We start from the raw sequence: 15,788 nt of genomic DNA, 5'->3' as shown, positions 1-15,788 counted from the left end.
GTGCTGTGAACCAAACTGAGCTTTAGGATATTTGAAATATGAGTAACGTGTGAATGACCACGGAGTAAACAGATCATTTCTGTGGTTTATAGGCAGTCAGTGCAGGAGTCCAGTACTCGTGATGAAGTAGTTTAGCACAGTGGTTTTCAGTCTGGGCTTCAGAGGCACTACATAGAGTCACATGATAAATAAAAGGGGTCATCTTGGCAACAACTTTCTTTTTCAATGTGTATAATTGCCCATTTCTCTTTGGTGGCTACCTGCCAGCAATAACCTAATTAGAGTGTTTTTTTCCCCCAACAGAATTAAATTAAAGACTAGGAACATGAAGGTATGTGCACATTTTTTAAACAAATAGCATAGTTTATAAGCTTGTGTATTCAACAGATTAATAGTATTAGAGGTGGAAGTGCGCATATCCTATTCTTGAATTAACATATTATTATGCCTGCTTGATGCATGCATAATAATAATAATTGCCTTGCATGATGACCCAGTAAAATACAATGCTTTTTCAAACCATCACTCTGCAAAATAAGAAAATTACTGCAATTTATTTGTAGAATACACTTTATTTATTTATTTATTTTTTGCAACATTTTTGGAACAAAACTTTTAGCCTGACAGGTGCTGTCAGGGTGCCATTGTTTGTTGTGACTGATACTGACATCAATCTAGACATTGTTAATGTGGTAAATGACTATTCTAGCTGGAAACAGCTGATTTTTAATGGAATATCTACATAGGGTTACAGAGGAACATTTCCAGCAACCATCAGTCCTGTGTTCTAATGCTACATTGTGTTAGCTAATGGTGTTGAAATTAACGATTAGAAAACCCTTATGCAATTACGTTAGCACATGGATAAAAGTGTGAGTTTTCATGGAAAACATGAAATTGCCTGGGTGACCCCAAACTTTTGAACAGTAATGTATCGCATCTGTAAAAAAAAGAAAAAGAAAAAAAAAAGAAAGTTAAACTCATTGTGGACTGTCCAAAGGATAGATGCTTCAAAAAGCCACCTAAGGGTCAATGTGTTTTGGTTCCAGGGATTTTCACCCATTTTTTTTTAATAGATCACTTTATATAACATAAGTTATTATCTAAAACCACTAGTTTGAGCCCAGATAGTTGCTACTACAAAACTAGGGAAGAATTTAGATGTAAACTTCAGTATCTGGAGTTTGGCCACTACATTGACAACAATTTCTGTTGTTGCTGGAGGGAACTTTAGGGAGGTTCCTCCATCAATCTGTCTGATCAGGCAACCTGCACTCATACAGTACCAAGCCTGAGATTGAGACCCACCTGTTGCTGCAGTGAAGTAAATACTTACAATCAAACAACCATTAGCATCAGCATTACTGATAACTATCGCTGTACTTCTCCTCCTGCAGCTCTTATGTCTGTACAGTCCTTCACAAGACCAAACCTGGTGAAAACTACTGCGGCTACATGTTGTCTTCTATCCTTTCTAACAAGGTATTTCCCCCCTTTTCAAATTGCCTGTCTCCCTGCTGTCATCCCATCCTTCTCTCCTTCTGTTTTTCTGATGCCGGTTAATTATCCGTATCGTCACATTCCCCTGTCATCAGCGACGGTGAGGGAGAGCAGCTGGACGACCTCTGTGACCTCTGTTAAGGCTGCTAATGGCCGACCAGGATCCTTCCTAATAAGGTGCCGTGTGTTCCTCCTCGTGCGGTTTAAGTGTGTGAGTGTGTGCGAGAGCTTTCATGTATGTGACTCCCGGTATATCCTGGTGCCCTCTCTGGCCTCACTGGCTGTTTGCGGCCTCGGGCTGTGCGACCAGAGCTGCTGACAGTGTGTGCGCTCAGCAGGGGACAGTATTTAGGCACTGGGAGCTGTGGCAGGGAGGATCTTTGATTCCATAATGAGCTGTTGTCTGTTGTGGAGCTGTGAAGCAGCTCGCTGGGGGGACAGAGGAGCATTGTGTGCAGCTCAGTACAGCTCTGAGGAGGCCTGACTGCACCAGGCTGGAAAGCAGCACAGAGTAAACATCTTCTGTCCATCTTACACCTTGTGTTTGTCCTTCTGTATGTACTTTTGTGCTTCTCTCCCCTTATTTTCTGTTATCTCTGTAGTTGCCTACTGTAAAATAAAAGCAAAACCACTTTGGAAATAAATAATGCATATTCTAATGTCATTTAGAACAAAATAGCATTTCAAAGTGAACAAAGCAGCCATGACAGTTCCACATTTACTATGTATTTTGAAGGAATTTAAGGCCTCATCATTTGCTCACTCATCCTGGGATAACCGTCAAACACACCCAGAGTCTTTTTCTTTGATCAAAAGATGTGTCGCTGACCGATGCAATTACTGTTCCTAAACTGGATTTTGTTTTGTGTATCTCAATCCTTTGGTTGTGTTAATGTGTTTTACTTTTCTCACATGTCAAGATTGACTCTATAATCTTTTATGGTTTTATAATACTGTGCTTCCTGGGCCAGATCTGCCTTGAAAAAGATATTTTAATCTCAAGGGTCTTTATGTTTTAAGGAATTTAAAGTAAATCAATAAAATTTATTAGCTCACCCTCCATAAAACCTCCAGACATTTTTCTTTTTGCACAGAATAACTTGATGAAATATAACATCTTGATTAGGGAACTTTAGAGCGACTGGCGGACAGTTTTTTGTCATCTCTGGGCAGACAGGCTAGCTGTTCCCCCATTTCCAGTCTTTAGCTTAGCTAAGCTAAACGACTGCTGGCTGCAGCCTTGTTTTAGGACAGATGTGAGGTGTCCGAAGGAAAACTAATATTTTTTCAGAAATATCAATCTTCAAACTTCTGCTGCTTCACTGATCCGTTCTCTGAAAAAGTTGCCCAATCTGGTGAAGTGGACTTTGGTTAGAATCCCTTTACATCTTCCACTTATCCAGTTGTCTGTCTGAATTTACTGTCTGTCTGCTTGTGTGTTCACGTTTCCTCTGCCAGTCACAGAAAAGCAAATATTTTTTCTGGTATTATCACACCACAGAAACATTAAGATGCCCACATTCAGTCATAAGAAATGACGAAATCAAAATGACAGACTTAATTTCTCCCAATCCCTTCCATCTTTCTGTCTCGTTTTGCCTTTAATGTCTCCTTCTGCTCGGACAACAACAGCCTCTTTCATGTATCCGTCTTCTCCTCGGACCCTCAGGCCATCTCCCTCTCTCTCTCTGGTTCACACAGACTAATTAAATGTTCTGAGAAGAACTCATGATTGGAAAGTTGGCACTACTTTCTCTCTTTTTTGAAATTTCCCCTTTTTCCTTTATAAACATGCCATAAAAAATAGATCTCAGTCCTGGTGGCATTTCACAGTTGCTTTTCAAATGAAGAGACACGGATGACTTTCACAGAAAACATCTTTTTATTTCTGGTTTGTACATCAGTCGGTGTCATTTACAAATGAGACAGTTGCAGTTCCGTTTTTCCGTTAGTGTTATACTTCGAGTAGAACATGATGTAGGTGGGGGAGTCAGCTATAAAATCAGGAATGAACAAGCATTTAATTCGCTTTTTTACATTTTGTTTTAGCAGGAGAGAGACTAGCTGACTGTATGTGCTGTGTTTTTTGCAAACAAGTGCTTAATAAGTGAAAAAGATGAGCGTGACTCAAGAGGCAGAAGAATAAATTAAAACTGGGATAAATAAGTTCATAACCCACAGCAGTTAATTAGTTTTAGGATTTTTTAAGTACATACTGGTTTGGCTTCACTAATTGTTCCAGAATTAACAGTTTTAGAAAAGTTCTTGCTTCTGCCGACTAAATTCAACACACCAGTGATGAAAACGTAATTTATATGAGCACCAGAGCAAGTTTCTCTCCTTCTGTTTTTGTATTCTGTAGCCAAACAGACTCACACCACACTAAACACAATGTAATCTCAAAAAACGTGTGTTTGTGTTATTAGTCCTACATGAAACTGTCTACAGCCTCCCATATGCATAGCTATGAAAACTGGATACAAATTGAAGAAAACGTGAGAATTAAAAGATGCCCGACCCGAGAGTTCACCTGGGGCCATCTGCCCTGAATCTCTTCTGTATTTCAATTTTCTTATCTCCACTTTTATTTACTTGACCTATTTTTAATAGTTTGAAACTAAAACCCAAGACAAGTAACCCTAAAATGACGCAATTATCTTTTTTACACACATATAACAATAAAGTTTTATGTTTATATGACTGAATATGAACAAATATAACTTTTATATATTGAATCTGACAGAAAAAACATCAGCAAGATCATATTCCCACATTTTCGGTACAAACACATTGATAAAAACACATGATGTCGTCTTTGTCGTACTAGAGAGGGAAGAATTTTAAGTGTGGATAACAGTCGATATAAATGCATGACTAAACAGTGTGTTGGCATGTATGACTTGAGGGGCAAAACTGTCATAAAACTGCATGAATGCCACCATTGTCCATGTCTCCATCATTCCCATCTTCGTCCTCATCATCACCCTCTGAGTTTCAACATCCTCCTGCATCTGAGTCACTAATATGTTTATGACTCTTTCTCAGGCTCAGTCTCAAACTCTGGCTTCATTTTGTTCAACATGTGATTCTTCAGTCTCTCTTCATCATCAGTGTTAAAACCAATTTCTAAATTTCTTTCTTCATCGCTCTTTTGTTCATTTGCTTTTCTCCCATTGCTCCCAGTCAGCCTGAAGTTGTGGCAAAGAGATGCGGACGCAGCAAACCACCGAACAATAGACCATTCATGATGCCCTGCAATGCAATGATGATCCTGCTCTGCCCTCCACCCCCCACCCTGCACCAGCCTCCACAGCTGCACAGGAATGTGGTCCAACAAGTTACCCGCTCCTCCCTCTTCCCTGCCGCCACCACCATCGCTACCACCTCACCAGTGCTGCCGCCATCGCAACCGAAGCCCCTCTCTCCCAAATAAAAAAGATGAAGAAGGCAAGAAACTATAGAGGGGGGAAACTGTGCAGACGGCGCACAAAGAGAGGATTCATGGTCGGTCACATACACTCCCAGAGGAAAAAAGAGGGGGACCCATTTAAGTGTGGTGCAGCTGCACTAATTCACTGGGTGAAAATGGGTGAAGGAGGAGTGACAGAGGTCAGATAGCAGAATCATTTCTTATTCATCCCCATGGATGGCGTGTCACTGCATCATCACCACTTACACAGTCTGCGTGATGGATAAATCAAGTGATAAATCCACAAAAACACCTGCAGGCACTGACTTCCCCACTTTGTGGCAAGAATAATTTCAATTTGAATAGAAAGTTTATCAGCATTCTCTGTTTTCGCAACATTACTTTCACTGTGACCTTTTAGAAATCCACTTATAATCCTTGTTTGTCAGACATTTTTTCCGTTAACAAGTAAATATTTCCTATGGAATCCAGTAACAAAGACTGATCCTAAATTATTGCTGTACGCTCTTGACCTAGAAAACCTCTCAGAGGGTACAAATGTCTCCCTCTTCTTGAGAAAGGCATGTGAAATCACTGCAGGTCTCAGATAGCAGCTGGCAGAAGAGTCACATGAGGTGCAGTTGTATTGATAGTCTAGCTAAAGAGCTGGAATTCCCCGAGAAAAAGCATTGACCTCGACTGTTTTTCACTCTCAGACCCTGAGAGGAAATGGTATTTATGAATGACACTATTTTTCACCAAGCAAGAAAAACACAGACGAAACCCAAATCATGAGAACAGCTTTTGTACCCTCCAGATAAATTCATTTTAAACAGGCTGCTTCGACCTCACAGGAACATGATGCGATGAAATCTGAAGCTTCTGGGCCAATCTTTGCCATTTCTGACATATAATTTCAGATCCTTTTGTTGAGTTCGTCATCATTCGGAACAAGTGACGCCATTCATTTGGGGCCAAATGTGCCTATTGACATGGGAATGAATGCTTTCACCAATTATACATCAGTTTAATGCAGAATGTGACCCAGCATGTGAATATTTGACCGCTGAGCACGCTTTTCTTATCTGCATCCCTCTCACACACTATCTGCATCTGTCTGTTTTCCTCTCTCTTGCCTTTTCTCTCCATCCATCATCAGATTTCAGGAATTTCCCCACTGGGAGCTGTTCAAGTATTAAGGCCAAAGCCAAAGCCTTTTTTTTTTCTTCCTACTTTCTGCCACCACCTGATCACTTGATTTTCTATCTAACAACATCCATTACAAGAATCGTTCTTGGGGGATAAATTCATCTCAGTTCCATCCTGGTCGAGGACACCTTGTGCACCTGAAGCCTGACACTTTGACCTCTTGTGCCGATCAGAATCTCTGACCTCCCGGCTGATCATGAGACCCCGTCCTCCCATCCTCACCCCTGCTCTCCCGCAGCACACAGATTCTTGTGACACAGTGGTCTGAGCAGCCATGGAGAGGCCCATTACTGCAGTCACATGGCAGGTTAGCAGAGGAACTCATACAACCATGTGAGCTCTATTTTCTAACTAGTTACAGCTGCCCCCAGGCTCATGATGGTTTCATACAGGACACAAAATGTTAGAAGATGCACGGAGAAAACGCAAAAAAATTGCAGGATTTCAGCAGATAATATTTCTCTGTAGAGATTTTAGTGACAAGTGTAACTGAGTCAACTAAAAGTGAGCTATGAGCTGGAAAATAGATGGGTATATAAAGCTCTGATGTGCTTTTTAGGCGTCTTTTAAGCAGTAAATGATTTTTAAAATATGGTCTTTTAAGGCACAGTCAAACAGTGTAACATCACCAGTTTCAATAAATCTCATGCTGAAACAGACAAACTTTTCGAAGAATAAAGAACATTAAAGTGCAATTAAAGACTCTCCCTTTATAATAAATTACTGCTGGATGTTCATATCTTTATACTGTAAATTTCAGTTAAACTGAATTAACTCGACGTTCGCTGTCTTCTTTTCTAGTTCAAGTTTGAAATGTATCCATTTCCTGACTTCCAAATAGCTTCAATTGAATCAATCACAACTACACAAAAAAATACATGCAAGAATAAATTACAGAAGAAGGTTTGATTGAAAACGACTTAAAAATAAAATCAATTGAAATTATAATTTCTTTAAAGACAGGTAGATGTGTCTGAAATGATGCAGAGACAGAAACTAAGCCGTTTTAAATTAGAAAACAAAACCTGCAGACAAACAAGCAGGACATTATATTTAACATTATAATTAAGAAACCACATAGTGTCCATCAAAATCAGCATCTACATAGACGAATCCAGCACAATGTGAGCGTCTGAGTAACTTTTTGAGGCCTGCTGACACATTAAAGGTGCAACAGATGAACTAAATTTTACGCAGCACCAAAGCGAAAAACTCTTTCCCCCACAATTTTCGTTCGTTTCAAAAAATATACGTTAATTTGTGAATAAAGCTCCACTTTCTAACTGGTGAGAAACACTTTATTAAACATCGTAGACACCTGGTTCAGGGTGGATTTTAAAGGCCACGACGCTTTTCTTTTTCGATTGTTACAGATTTTTACTAAGAAGCTATGCGCAAATTAATAATATATGTACTGGCCTTTTTAGTTTAATGAAAACTCATTAACAGCTTTGATTTTTTTAAATTTACGGAATGACAGTTCTTTATAAACGTGTTGAAAAGTTCGTTTCATTACTTTATCAGAGTAAAATAAGCCTCGTTTTAAAATAAGAAAAAACATATTTGGATTAAAGGAATTTGGCTCGGGAACAAATGAATTTATTTTGCACATTGAAAACCAAAACTGCCTGTTGTTTTGACCTTGAATCGAAGTATGATGAAATTAAATGATGCAGCAGAATTCTAAAACTCTGCGTTTTCACGTCTTTCCCCCCCTAGAAACTGTCCTTCATTTTCTGTACCATAAATTTAACATGGCATTGCACAATTTGGAAAGACAGAGAGGGAATTTGCACAGGCACAATACATTAGACACCAACTCACAAATAAAAAATGCTTTAGTCCTTCGGGAATCGAAATCAACCCATTAACAATATAATACGAATATTCAAATAAGATACTAGACACTCGATTTGCTAGGATATTAGGTTATTTCTGCTGCGTAAAATGATTTAACATTGATCCAGGGCTATTTTTTAACCAATTAGGCTTCGGATTAAACAGAATATCGGCTACATTTGAAGATGAATTTTAAATGATTCCATTTCTCCATCTCCGACAATCTCAGATCCCCTTCGCCCTGCCACAAACACTCCCTGGGGGGTCATGAACATCCATCTGCACTAACTCAACTCTGTGCGTAAAACCGCAGCCTCCTCCTTCCCTCAACTTCTGCACAAGCATCACGAAGAAGAAGCAGAAGAAGGGGAAAAAAACTGCCCAACGACCGTGCACATTTTAAACACTTGCCTGTAAGAGCAATCACCACACGTCCTGCAACACAGACGCACACACAAATAAAACACACAACTCACTTCACACGGCTCGGAGGCCTCACGCAGGATCCAAATATAAGCTGGTTGGTTTGTCGGGGTGCAGCATGTAGGTGTCTCCCCACCTCACCTCCTCCACCACCACCACCACCACCAGCCTCCCCCCCTAAACACAGCCTCCCTACCATCAGCACCTCCGAGGCCCAGATCCAGGTGCTGCAGTTTGAATTTAGAGACAAAAAAATGTCGCAGGAAAAACAGAGAGGATCCATGTGTCCCGTCTGCCGCAGAGTATTTTCTATGTGTGCGCGACCAGTGTCTTTGCACGGACATAAGGGGAGAAAGACGCACACATCGCTCTCTGTTATCATTTTTTTTCCCCATGTTTGCAGCACAAAACTGCTTTTTGTTCCCCTTTTTTTCATTTACGAGGGTTAATGGATAGAGGCTTGGGCGTTTGATCACATGGCTACAATTCACCTGAGATAGAGACAAAGAGAGCAAAGAGAGAAGAGAGAGAGAGAGGGAGAAAACCGAGAGTCGGGCTCCAACATGAGAGGCAACGGACACACAGGGGTCATTGTTGCATTCATTTTGTGTGTGTGTGTGTGTGTGTGTGTGTGTGTGTGTGTGTGTGTGTGTGTGTGTGTGTGTGTGTGTGTGTGTGTGTGTGTGTGTGTGTGTGTGTGTGTGTGTGTGCGTGTGTCCGGGTGCGCATCAGATGCTGCTTAAAGTCGATTCTCTTCTTTCCCATCAGGCCACGCTTTAACGGCACGAAATCGTGACCTATCAGCGTTGAGGCACAAATCCAGCATTAAACATGGAAAATTCATTAAAGAGAGCAACAAGTTTAATAAATTGCCCCCTTTATTCACATTTTAGGAAATGGTGAAACGATAAACGGAGAAAGAGTTCGCTCCGCTTGATCCACATCGGGCCTTTTTATTTTCTCCTGTAGTTTCCAGATCCCATCTTGACTGCTCATTCCGAGTCAGCGATAAGGTTCCACTAGATGTGATTTTTTAAAACCGATATGATTAATTTAGAAGTTTATCGAAGTGCACCATGGATTTCTGACCTATGACACATTAAACACAATCTTTTCTCTTGATCAGGGGTTGGTTGTCTCTCTTTTTAAGTCGAATTAGTGGCTTTGGGTAGGACACATTAAGTATAGCAAAGAAAGCTTTCATAACATTACAAAGGGTTGTTAATTTACTTTATATATATATATATATATATATATATATATATATATGTGTGTGTGTGTGTGTGTGTGTGTGTGTGTGTGTGTGTGTGTGTGTGTGTGTGTGTGTATGTATATATAGTTTTATGCTTTATTTTTCTTCTCTGCTTTTAATTGGGGTCAAGTTTACTGATGAGTTTTTTAAAATTCAAATTTGTGAGCTACATTTCCTGCATCAAACAAAAAAAATCTTCAAATCGTAGGTGAACTTCGCAATTCACGTCAGATTTTTTTCGTTTTTTTTTTCAGGAACGTGACCACACGGGCCAATAACTCTCCTCATGATTGTTTATTTGTTTGATATTGGGCCTAACATGTCAACACGTCTAACAAAGCTGGCCTTCTCCTGCCTCTAAATGGACGTACTGTAGAGTCATTTAAGCCACTCCAAGGTAAAATCTCACCTCTTCTCTGTTGGAAATGTTGCAGTGATGGACGGACGGGCATTAACAGTGCGCTGCTCTCGTCCAATGGGAGAGCAGCGGGATAATTAGAGGGCCAATCAGAGGGCAGCGTGGTGCGTCAGGGGCGGGGCTGACTGCGTGCTGGAATGCTGTCTCTCTGGGAATGTTTTCCACTTTCAATCACTTTTTTTTTTCTCCCTGTCCTCCTCACAAGGCGCTCTTTAAGCCCCGGCGTTGCCACACAGAGCAGCCATTCATCGGCTCTACAGTCAGCCACACACACTCCCATGCTGAACCGCTGGACATCTAAATTGGTAAGTTATGTAATTTTATAAAACAAAATTTCTAACATAAAAGGTAATAAATAGATCAATATTTCAGATGAAGATTTATGTCTCCGCTGTATTTTTGTTATTTTCACTGAGAGAGAGGTTTGGCCTTAATTTGGCTTTTTTAAAACAAAAAAAAATCGGTGGAATATTATTATTATTATTATTATTATTATTATTATTATTATTATTATTATTATTATTATTATTATTATTATTGTTGTTGTTATTATTTGGATACGTTCTTCCCGTCCGGACGGGTTTGTTATTGGCCAAACATGCAGGTTTGGCCGTTTGATGGTCACATTTAGTCCGCTAAATCTCTTCACCTGTTTAAGTGAACCGGAGCAAGTTTTGGTTTCAGAGCAAAACTAAAACTCTAACCAACTCGATCTGTGGACTTTATTGGTACTGAAGTGTTTCTGTCGTGTATATGATTTTCAGATAAAGCTGCTACTACTGAAAAAGGACTTCTAACCGACGCGGTGGAAAGGATTTGGACACTTTTACGCAGCAGTATGGCTTTGCCTGAAACGAGCCAGCAATAACTGGGATCATTGGAGACTCCGGATTTTCATTTAAAACGATTTAAACACGTCGAATCGTTTGGACTCGTTCTAAAAACTAATTCTGCATAAAAGGATTGTTGTGTAATTAGTTGAAATTATTTTTTTTTTAAAAATGTCTGGCGAGGAGCACAGCCTGTCCGAGGCGGAGCTGAGTCCCGGAGGGTCAGACGATGGCCACTCACTGTCACCGACTCAACCCGGAGCGGCACCCGGACAGCACTCACCTCTGACCGGGCCGCCGCAGCAGCTGACCGCGCTCTGTGTGGGTGATGGCAGCGGGGATGATGAAGGCAGAGCCAGAGCCAAATCAGAGGAAGAGGACGACCGCTTCCCGATCGGCATCAGGGAAGCGGTCAGCCAGGTGCTGGACGGATATGACTGGACACTTGTGCCCATGCCGGTGCGCGTAAACAACGGAAACAAAGCTAAGCCCCATGTCAAAAGGCCCATGAACGCCTTCATGGTGTGGGCGCAAGCGGCGAGGAGGAAGCTGGCGGACCAGTACCCCCATCTGCACAACGCGGAGCTTAGCAAGACTCTCGGCAAACTGTGGAGGTTTGTATGGAGAGCGTGTCCCAGAAAAGAACAGTGTGGCCATACAGTGGCACATTTCCTGTGTTCGTGCGTAAAGGATATGTCTGGATATTGGTGCTGATTTAAATGTAAAAGTGGACATATTAGAAAGTCAGATAGATGTTTTATTGAAGAAAACACACAAAACAAACATCAACTTGATGTGTTTACGTTGTGCGCCTTAAAACGTGATTTAAAATCCATAAAAATCAAGGTTAATACGAGCCAAATGGCGAATTGTTCCTATGTATCCATTACGCACGGCATAAATAGAACAGTATTTATCATTTTCAGACATAATCTAAGAAAGTGTTTTCCATATTAAGCCAGAGGTGTTATAAGACTAAATCAGTCGTTGTCCCCCTCACCCCCCATCCCCCTAGGCTGCTGAACGAGAACGACAAGAGGCCATTCATCGAGGAGGCAGAGAGGCTGAGGAAACAGCACAAGAAGGACTACCCGGAGTACAAGTACCAGCCCCGGAGACGCAAAAACGGCAAACTAACGACTACGAGTGAGTCCGATAGCCAGGGGGAAGGGGAGGCCAGCCACTCCCAGTCACACTACAAGACCCTGCATCTGGAGCACAATGGTGGGGCTGGGTCCCCACTGGGCGATCTGCACCACCACCACCATCATCACCACCATCCTGCTGGTAGGTGTCTCATGGCTCTGAGTTTGGACACACTTTTAAAATGAGTATTTCAAAAGATGTTTGGTCAAGAAAAATGACAACACGTCAGAGAGACAAATTTGAGCTACAATTCTGGCATAAAAGTCACATTAAAGGTTACAAACAACCAAAAGAACTAAGCATTGTTGTACCTGACTGTGCTCCTCCTCCTTCTTTCCCCTCTAGGTCAGGGTCACAGCCCACCCACGCCCCCCACCACCCCAAAGACAGAGCTCCAGTCCGGTAAACTGTCAGATGCCAAGAGGGAGGGGGGAGCAGGAGCGGCTGGAGGATCGGGAGGGTCAAGGGGGGCCCTCGGGGTGGGAGCTGAGGGAGCATCCGGTGGTCCCTCATCATCAAGTGCTAAACCCCACATCGACTTCGGCACCATGGACATCGGCGAGATCAGCCACGAGGTGATGTCCAACATTGAGCCATTTGACGTGAATGAGTTTGACCAGTACCTTCCACCCAACGGCCACCCTCAGAGCGGAACTGGGGCCCCTGCAGCTGGATCCTCAGCCTCGTCCTATGCCTATGCCCTGGCTGCGGCTAGCGGGCACTCCGCCTGGCTCTCCAAACAGCAGCAGCAGCCTCAGGCCTCTCCGTCTTCCTCCGACCCCTCCAAGGCTCAGATCAAGAGTGAGTCTGCGTCCGGAAGCCACTACGCCGAGGCCTCATCCTCTCCCTCCTCAGGCACCCATGTCACCTACACCCCACTCAGCCTCCCTCACTATGGCTCTGCTTTCCCCTCGCTGGCCTCCAGGGCTCAGTTTGAGTACGGAGAGCACCAGGCCCCTGGGGCGTACTATGCCCACTCCAGCCAGGCCCCTGGGCTGTACTCAGCCTTCTCCTACATGGGCCCTACACAGAGGCCTCTGTACACGACCATAGGAGACCCCTCCAGCGTTGCCCCCTCTCACAGCCCCACACACTGGGAGCAGCCTGTTTACACCACACTCACAAGACCTTGAGGGAGACCAGCTGAGCAGAGGGAAATATGGGAAGCGTGTGAGTGGATCTGTGTGTGCGAAATATGTGAGCGTGTGATTGTGTATGTGCCTATGTGTGTGTGTAAGTGTGTGTGTGTGTGTGTGTGTGTGTCCGTGCCATATTGATGTTATATTAGATGTTTTTACTTTTTTAGCCAATATAATGCAAGATGCATCAACGGGGCCTTACACAGTTATAAAACAGCCACAAACTCACACAGTATAAAGTGTGATTAATGGGTCAACAGCCAATCAAAAATAAGAAAACCTTAACAAACGTGTGCCATCAAAAATGTACGAGTTGAGATGTGTAGTGACGAGGTTGATGAGCGAAAGAGACACTTGGGAGTGGACAAATATTGGACTGACTGATTTGACCCAGACATGATGGGTTTTGACTGACATAATCAGAATTTATTAACCAAACTAAGGATGTTTTTTGTGCTATTTTATATGAGTAGTAAGTTTATTGTCATTGTTGATATCCTAGGGTGTAACTTTATTGTGACTGATTTGATATTACACATATACATCTGCACCACTGCTTTGGGAAAAAGCATGTTTTGTTTAACTAAGATGTTCCCTGGGGTTGGTTTCTTTCATGGCCAGAAAAGGATAACTGCAACTTTTTTTTTTCTTCTTTGATTCTGTAGATAGCACAATGTGTATCTCTGTTCTTTACACTGACGTCACTGAACTCAACAATTAAGCATTTAAGGGGAACAAATAGGAAAAAGAGAGGGAAAGAGAACTCTTAAATATGTATTTCAACATGTCGCTCAGTCTCGGACATTTACCTCAGTTCTGATCGTTTTGTGCCAATAGCAAAGCAGAAATCTGACCCCTGATACCCGATCAGCTGCAGAGATTAAAACACTCAGAAACTCCACTTTAGAATAGTCCTTTTTCATTTTGCTTTTTAAGCGCCTAACAGTTTGCTGATTCACCATTGATTTATCGAATAACTGAGTTGAAATCTATAAGTACAAAGTCTCAACCAAATCTCTCGAGATGATTGGCCAGCTTTGGGTCCTGCTTAAGGATTAGAATCACATGTGCGACCCGTTCTGCTTCGCATGTAGGCCAAAACGGTTTCTTCCTATGTTGTGCCCAAACAGCCCTCTTCGCCCTTCACCAGTGTGAATAATGGTCATTACCACAGCTTTGACTGACACATACTCTATCATTTTATACTGACCCTTTTACCATGTAGTTATTATTTTTATGTAATAATGCGTCGTGTGTCACACCTTTGCTTTTTCCATTTTGTATAATTCTGGATAGTTTTGTAAAGTGTTTGCTATACATTCACTTGAGTATTTTTTTTTTTGCTTCCTTACAAGAAAAGCAATGTTGAAATATTATTGTTGTCATCTATTAAATCAATTTATTTATAAAAAAAAAAAGAATCCTGTGTGAGACTCATTTAATGGTTCAGAAATAACACGTGGAGCCGTTAGCAAGGGAAGGGTGAAAAAGGTAAATTAAAAACATGCTGCTGACGTGTGAACTGTAATAACAACACAATCAGAGCCCCACCAAGCTAAGCTGTTTAGTGTGTTTGTGTGTGTGGTAGGTTAAAATTGACTACTAATTCCCCGCATTTAATCGGCTGGGGACTGCGTGTTACTGGGAAAGACAAAGAGAGCCATTCAGCGAGGCAGAGGGACAGAAAGAGAGAGAAGGGGTGGGTGTAAAGAGCCAGAGGCAAGGCCAATTTCAGCTCAGTAACCGGTGTACACTTGGACTTTTGTACATGGCTTTCCTTTCACGCTGCCCTCTCCTCTCCACCTGAAGCTCCCTCCCTGCCTCCAACATTCAGCTACAGTTTAAACCCACTCAAAGGGCATCCAAAATTGAAATGTCAAGCTCATTATTGGCATTGAGGTGGAGAGTGTGGCACACAAAAGGGGGTGACAGAAGTCTTAAAATGTAAGGCAACAATATTCAGAATGAGGGGTGAGACTTGCAATTACCACGGAGAAAACAGGGAAGGTAAGCTTTTCACAGAGCGACTCAAATCCGGGGGACAGCACTTCATTTTCAAAGAAAAATTTAGGAATCTTGGAAAACTTGAGTAAATTCAGCCAATCAGATGAGACACAAGCACTGATAAAATCATATTGTGAGTCAGGAAAAATAGAATAATGGAGATGAAAAGACAGAAAAGTGAAGTGAAGAAGTGTCGCCTTAGGCCTTGCACTGGGGGTCAGGCATATGGATTCTGTAAAGCGTCTTGAGACAATTTGACCTGTAATTGGTGCTATATTGAATTGAATTGAATTGAAATATTACCAAAAGAATGTCCACACCGCTGCTTCTGAAGTTCAAGATCGTGACCTGCCTCCTGGACTTTGTAAAAACTGTAAAACAAAACTTGAATTGCCTAAGAAGTCAAAATAGTGGAAGATATATGAAAATCAATGTTATGGTCATATTGGTCACATTTAAGTAGATTTTGTGGAAGTCCCAGAAGTAGAAGTCAACAAAGAAGCAAAAACAGCATTACAAAATGCACCTCAGCCACATATACTCTTGCTAAATAAACAGCTTTTATCTGTTTTCATCCATTTTTAGGACTGATCTCCCAATCAGACACAGCAGGTCCCTA

General features: G+C 41.8%; 1 protein-coding gene across 1 annotated transcript; it reads left to right on the top strand.

Moving 5' to 3' along the window:
* Positions 1-10,207: 10,207 nt before the first annotated feature.
* LOC111570150 (transcription factor Sox-10-like) lies at positions 10,208-15,446 on the top strand. The gene is made up of 4 exons (XM_023272752.3): positions 10,208-10,355; positions 10,815-11,494; positions 11,896-12,167; positions 12,372-15,446. The coding sequence occupies exons 2-4, from the start codon at positions 11,052-11,054 to the stop codon at positions 13,157-13,159; spliced, it is 1,503 nt and encodes a 500-aa protein (XP_023128520.1). The 5' UTR covers positions 10,208-10,355; positions 10,815-11,051; the 3' UTR covers positions 13,160-15,446.
* The last annotated feature ends 342 nt before the right edge of the window (positions 15,447-15,788 follow it).

The sequence above is a fragment of the Amphiprion ocellaris genome, chromosome 4, assembly GCF_022539595.1.
Source record: "Amphiprion ocellaris isolate individual 3 ecotype Okinawa chromosome 4, ASM2253959v1, whole genome shotgun sequence".
In the NCBI taxonomy this organism is placed as follows: domain Eukaryota; kingdom Metazoa; phylum Chordata; class Actinopteri; family Pomacentridae; genus Amphiprion; species Amphiprion ocellaris.
The sequence above is the reverse complement of the archived record's forward strand: the minus strand, read 5'-3'. Positions and strand labels throughout refer to the sequence as shown.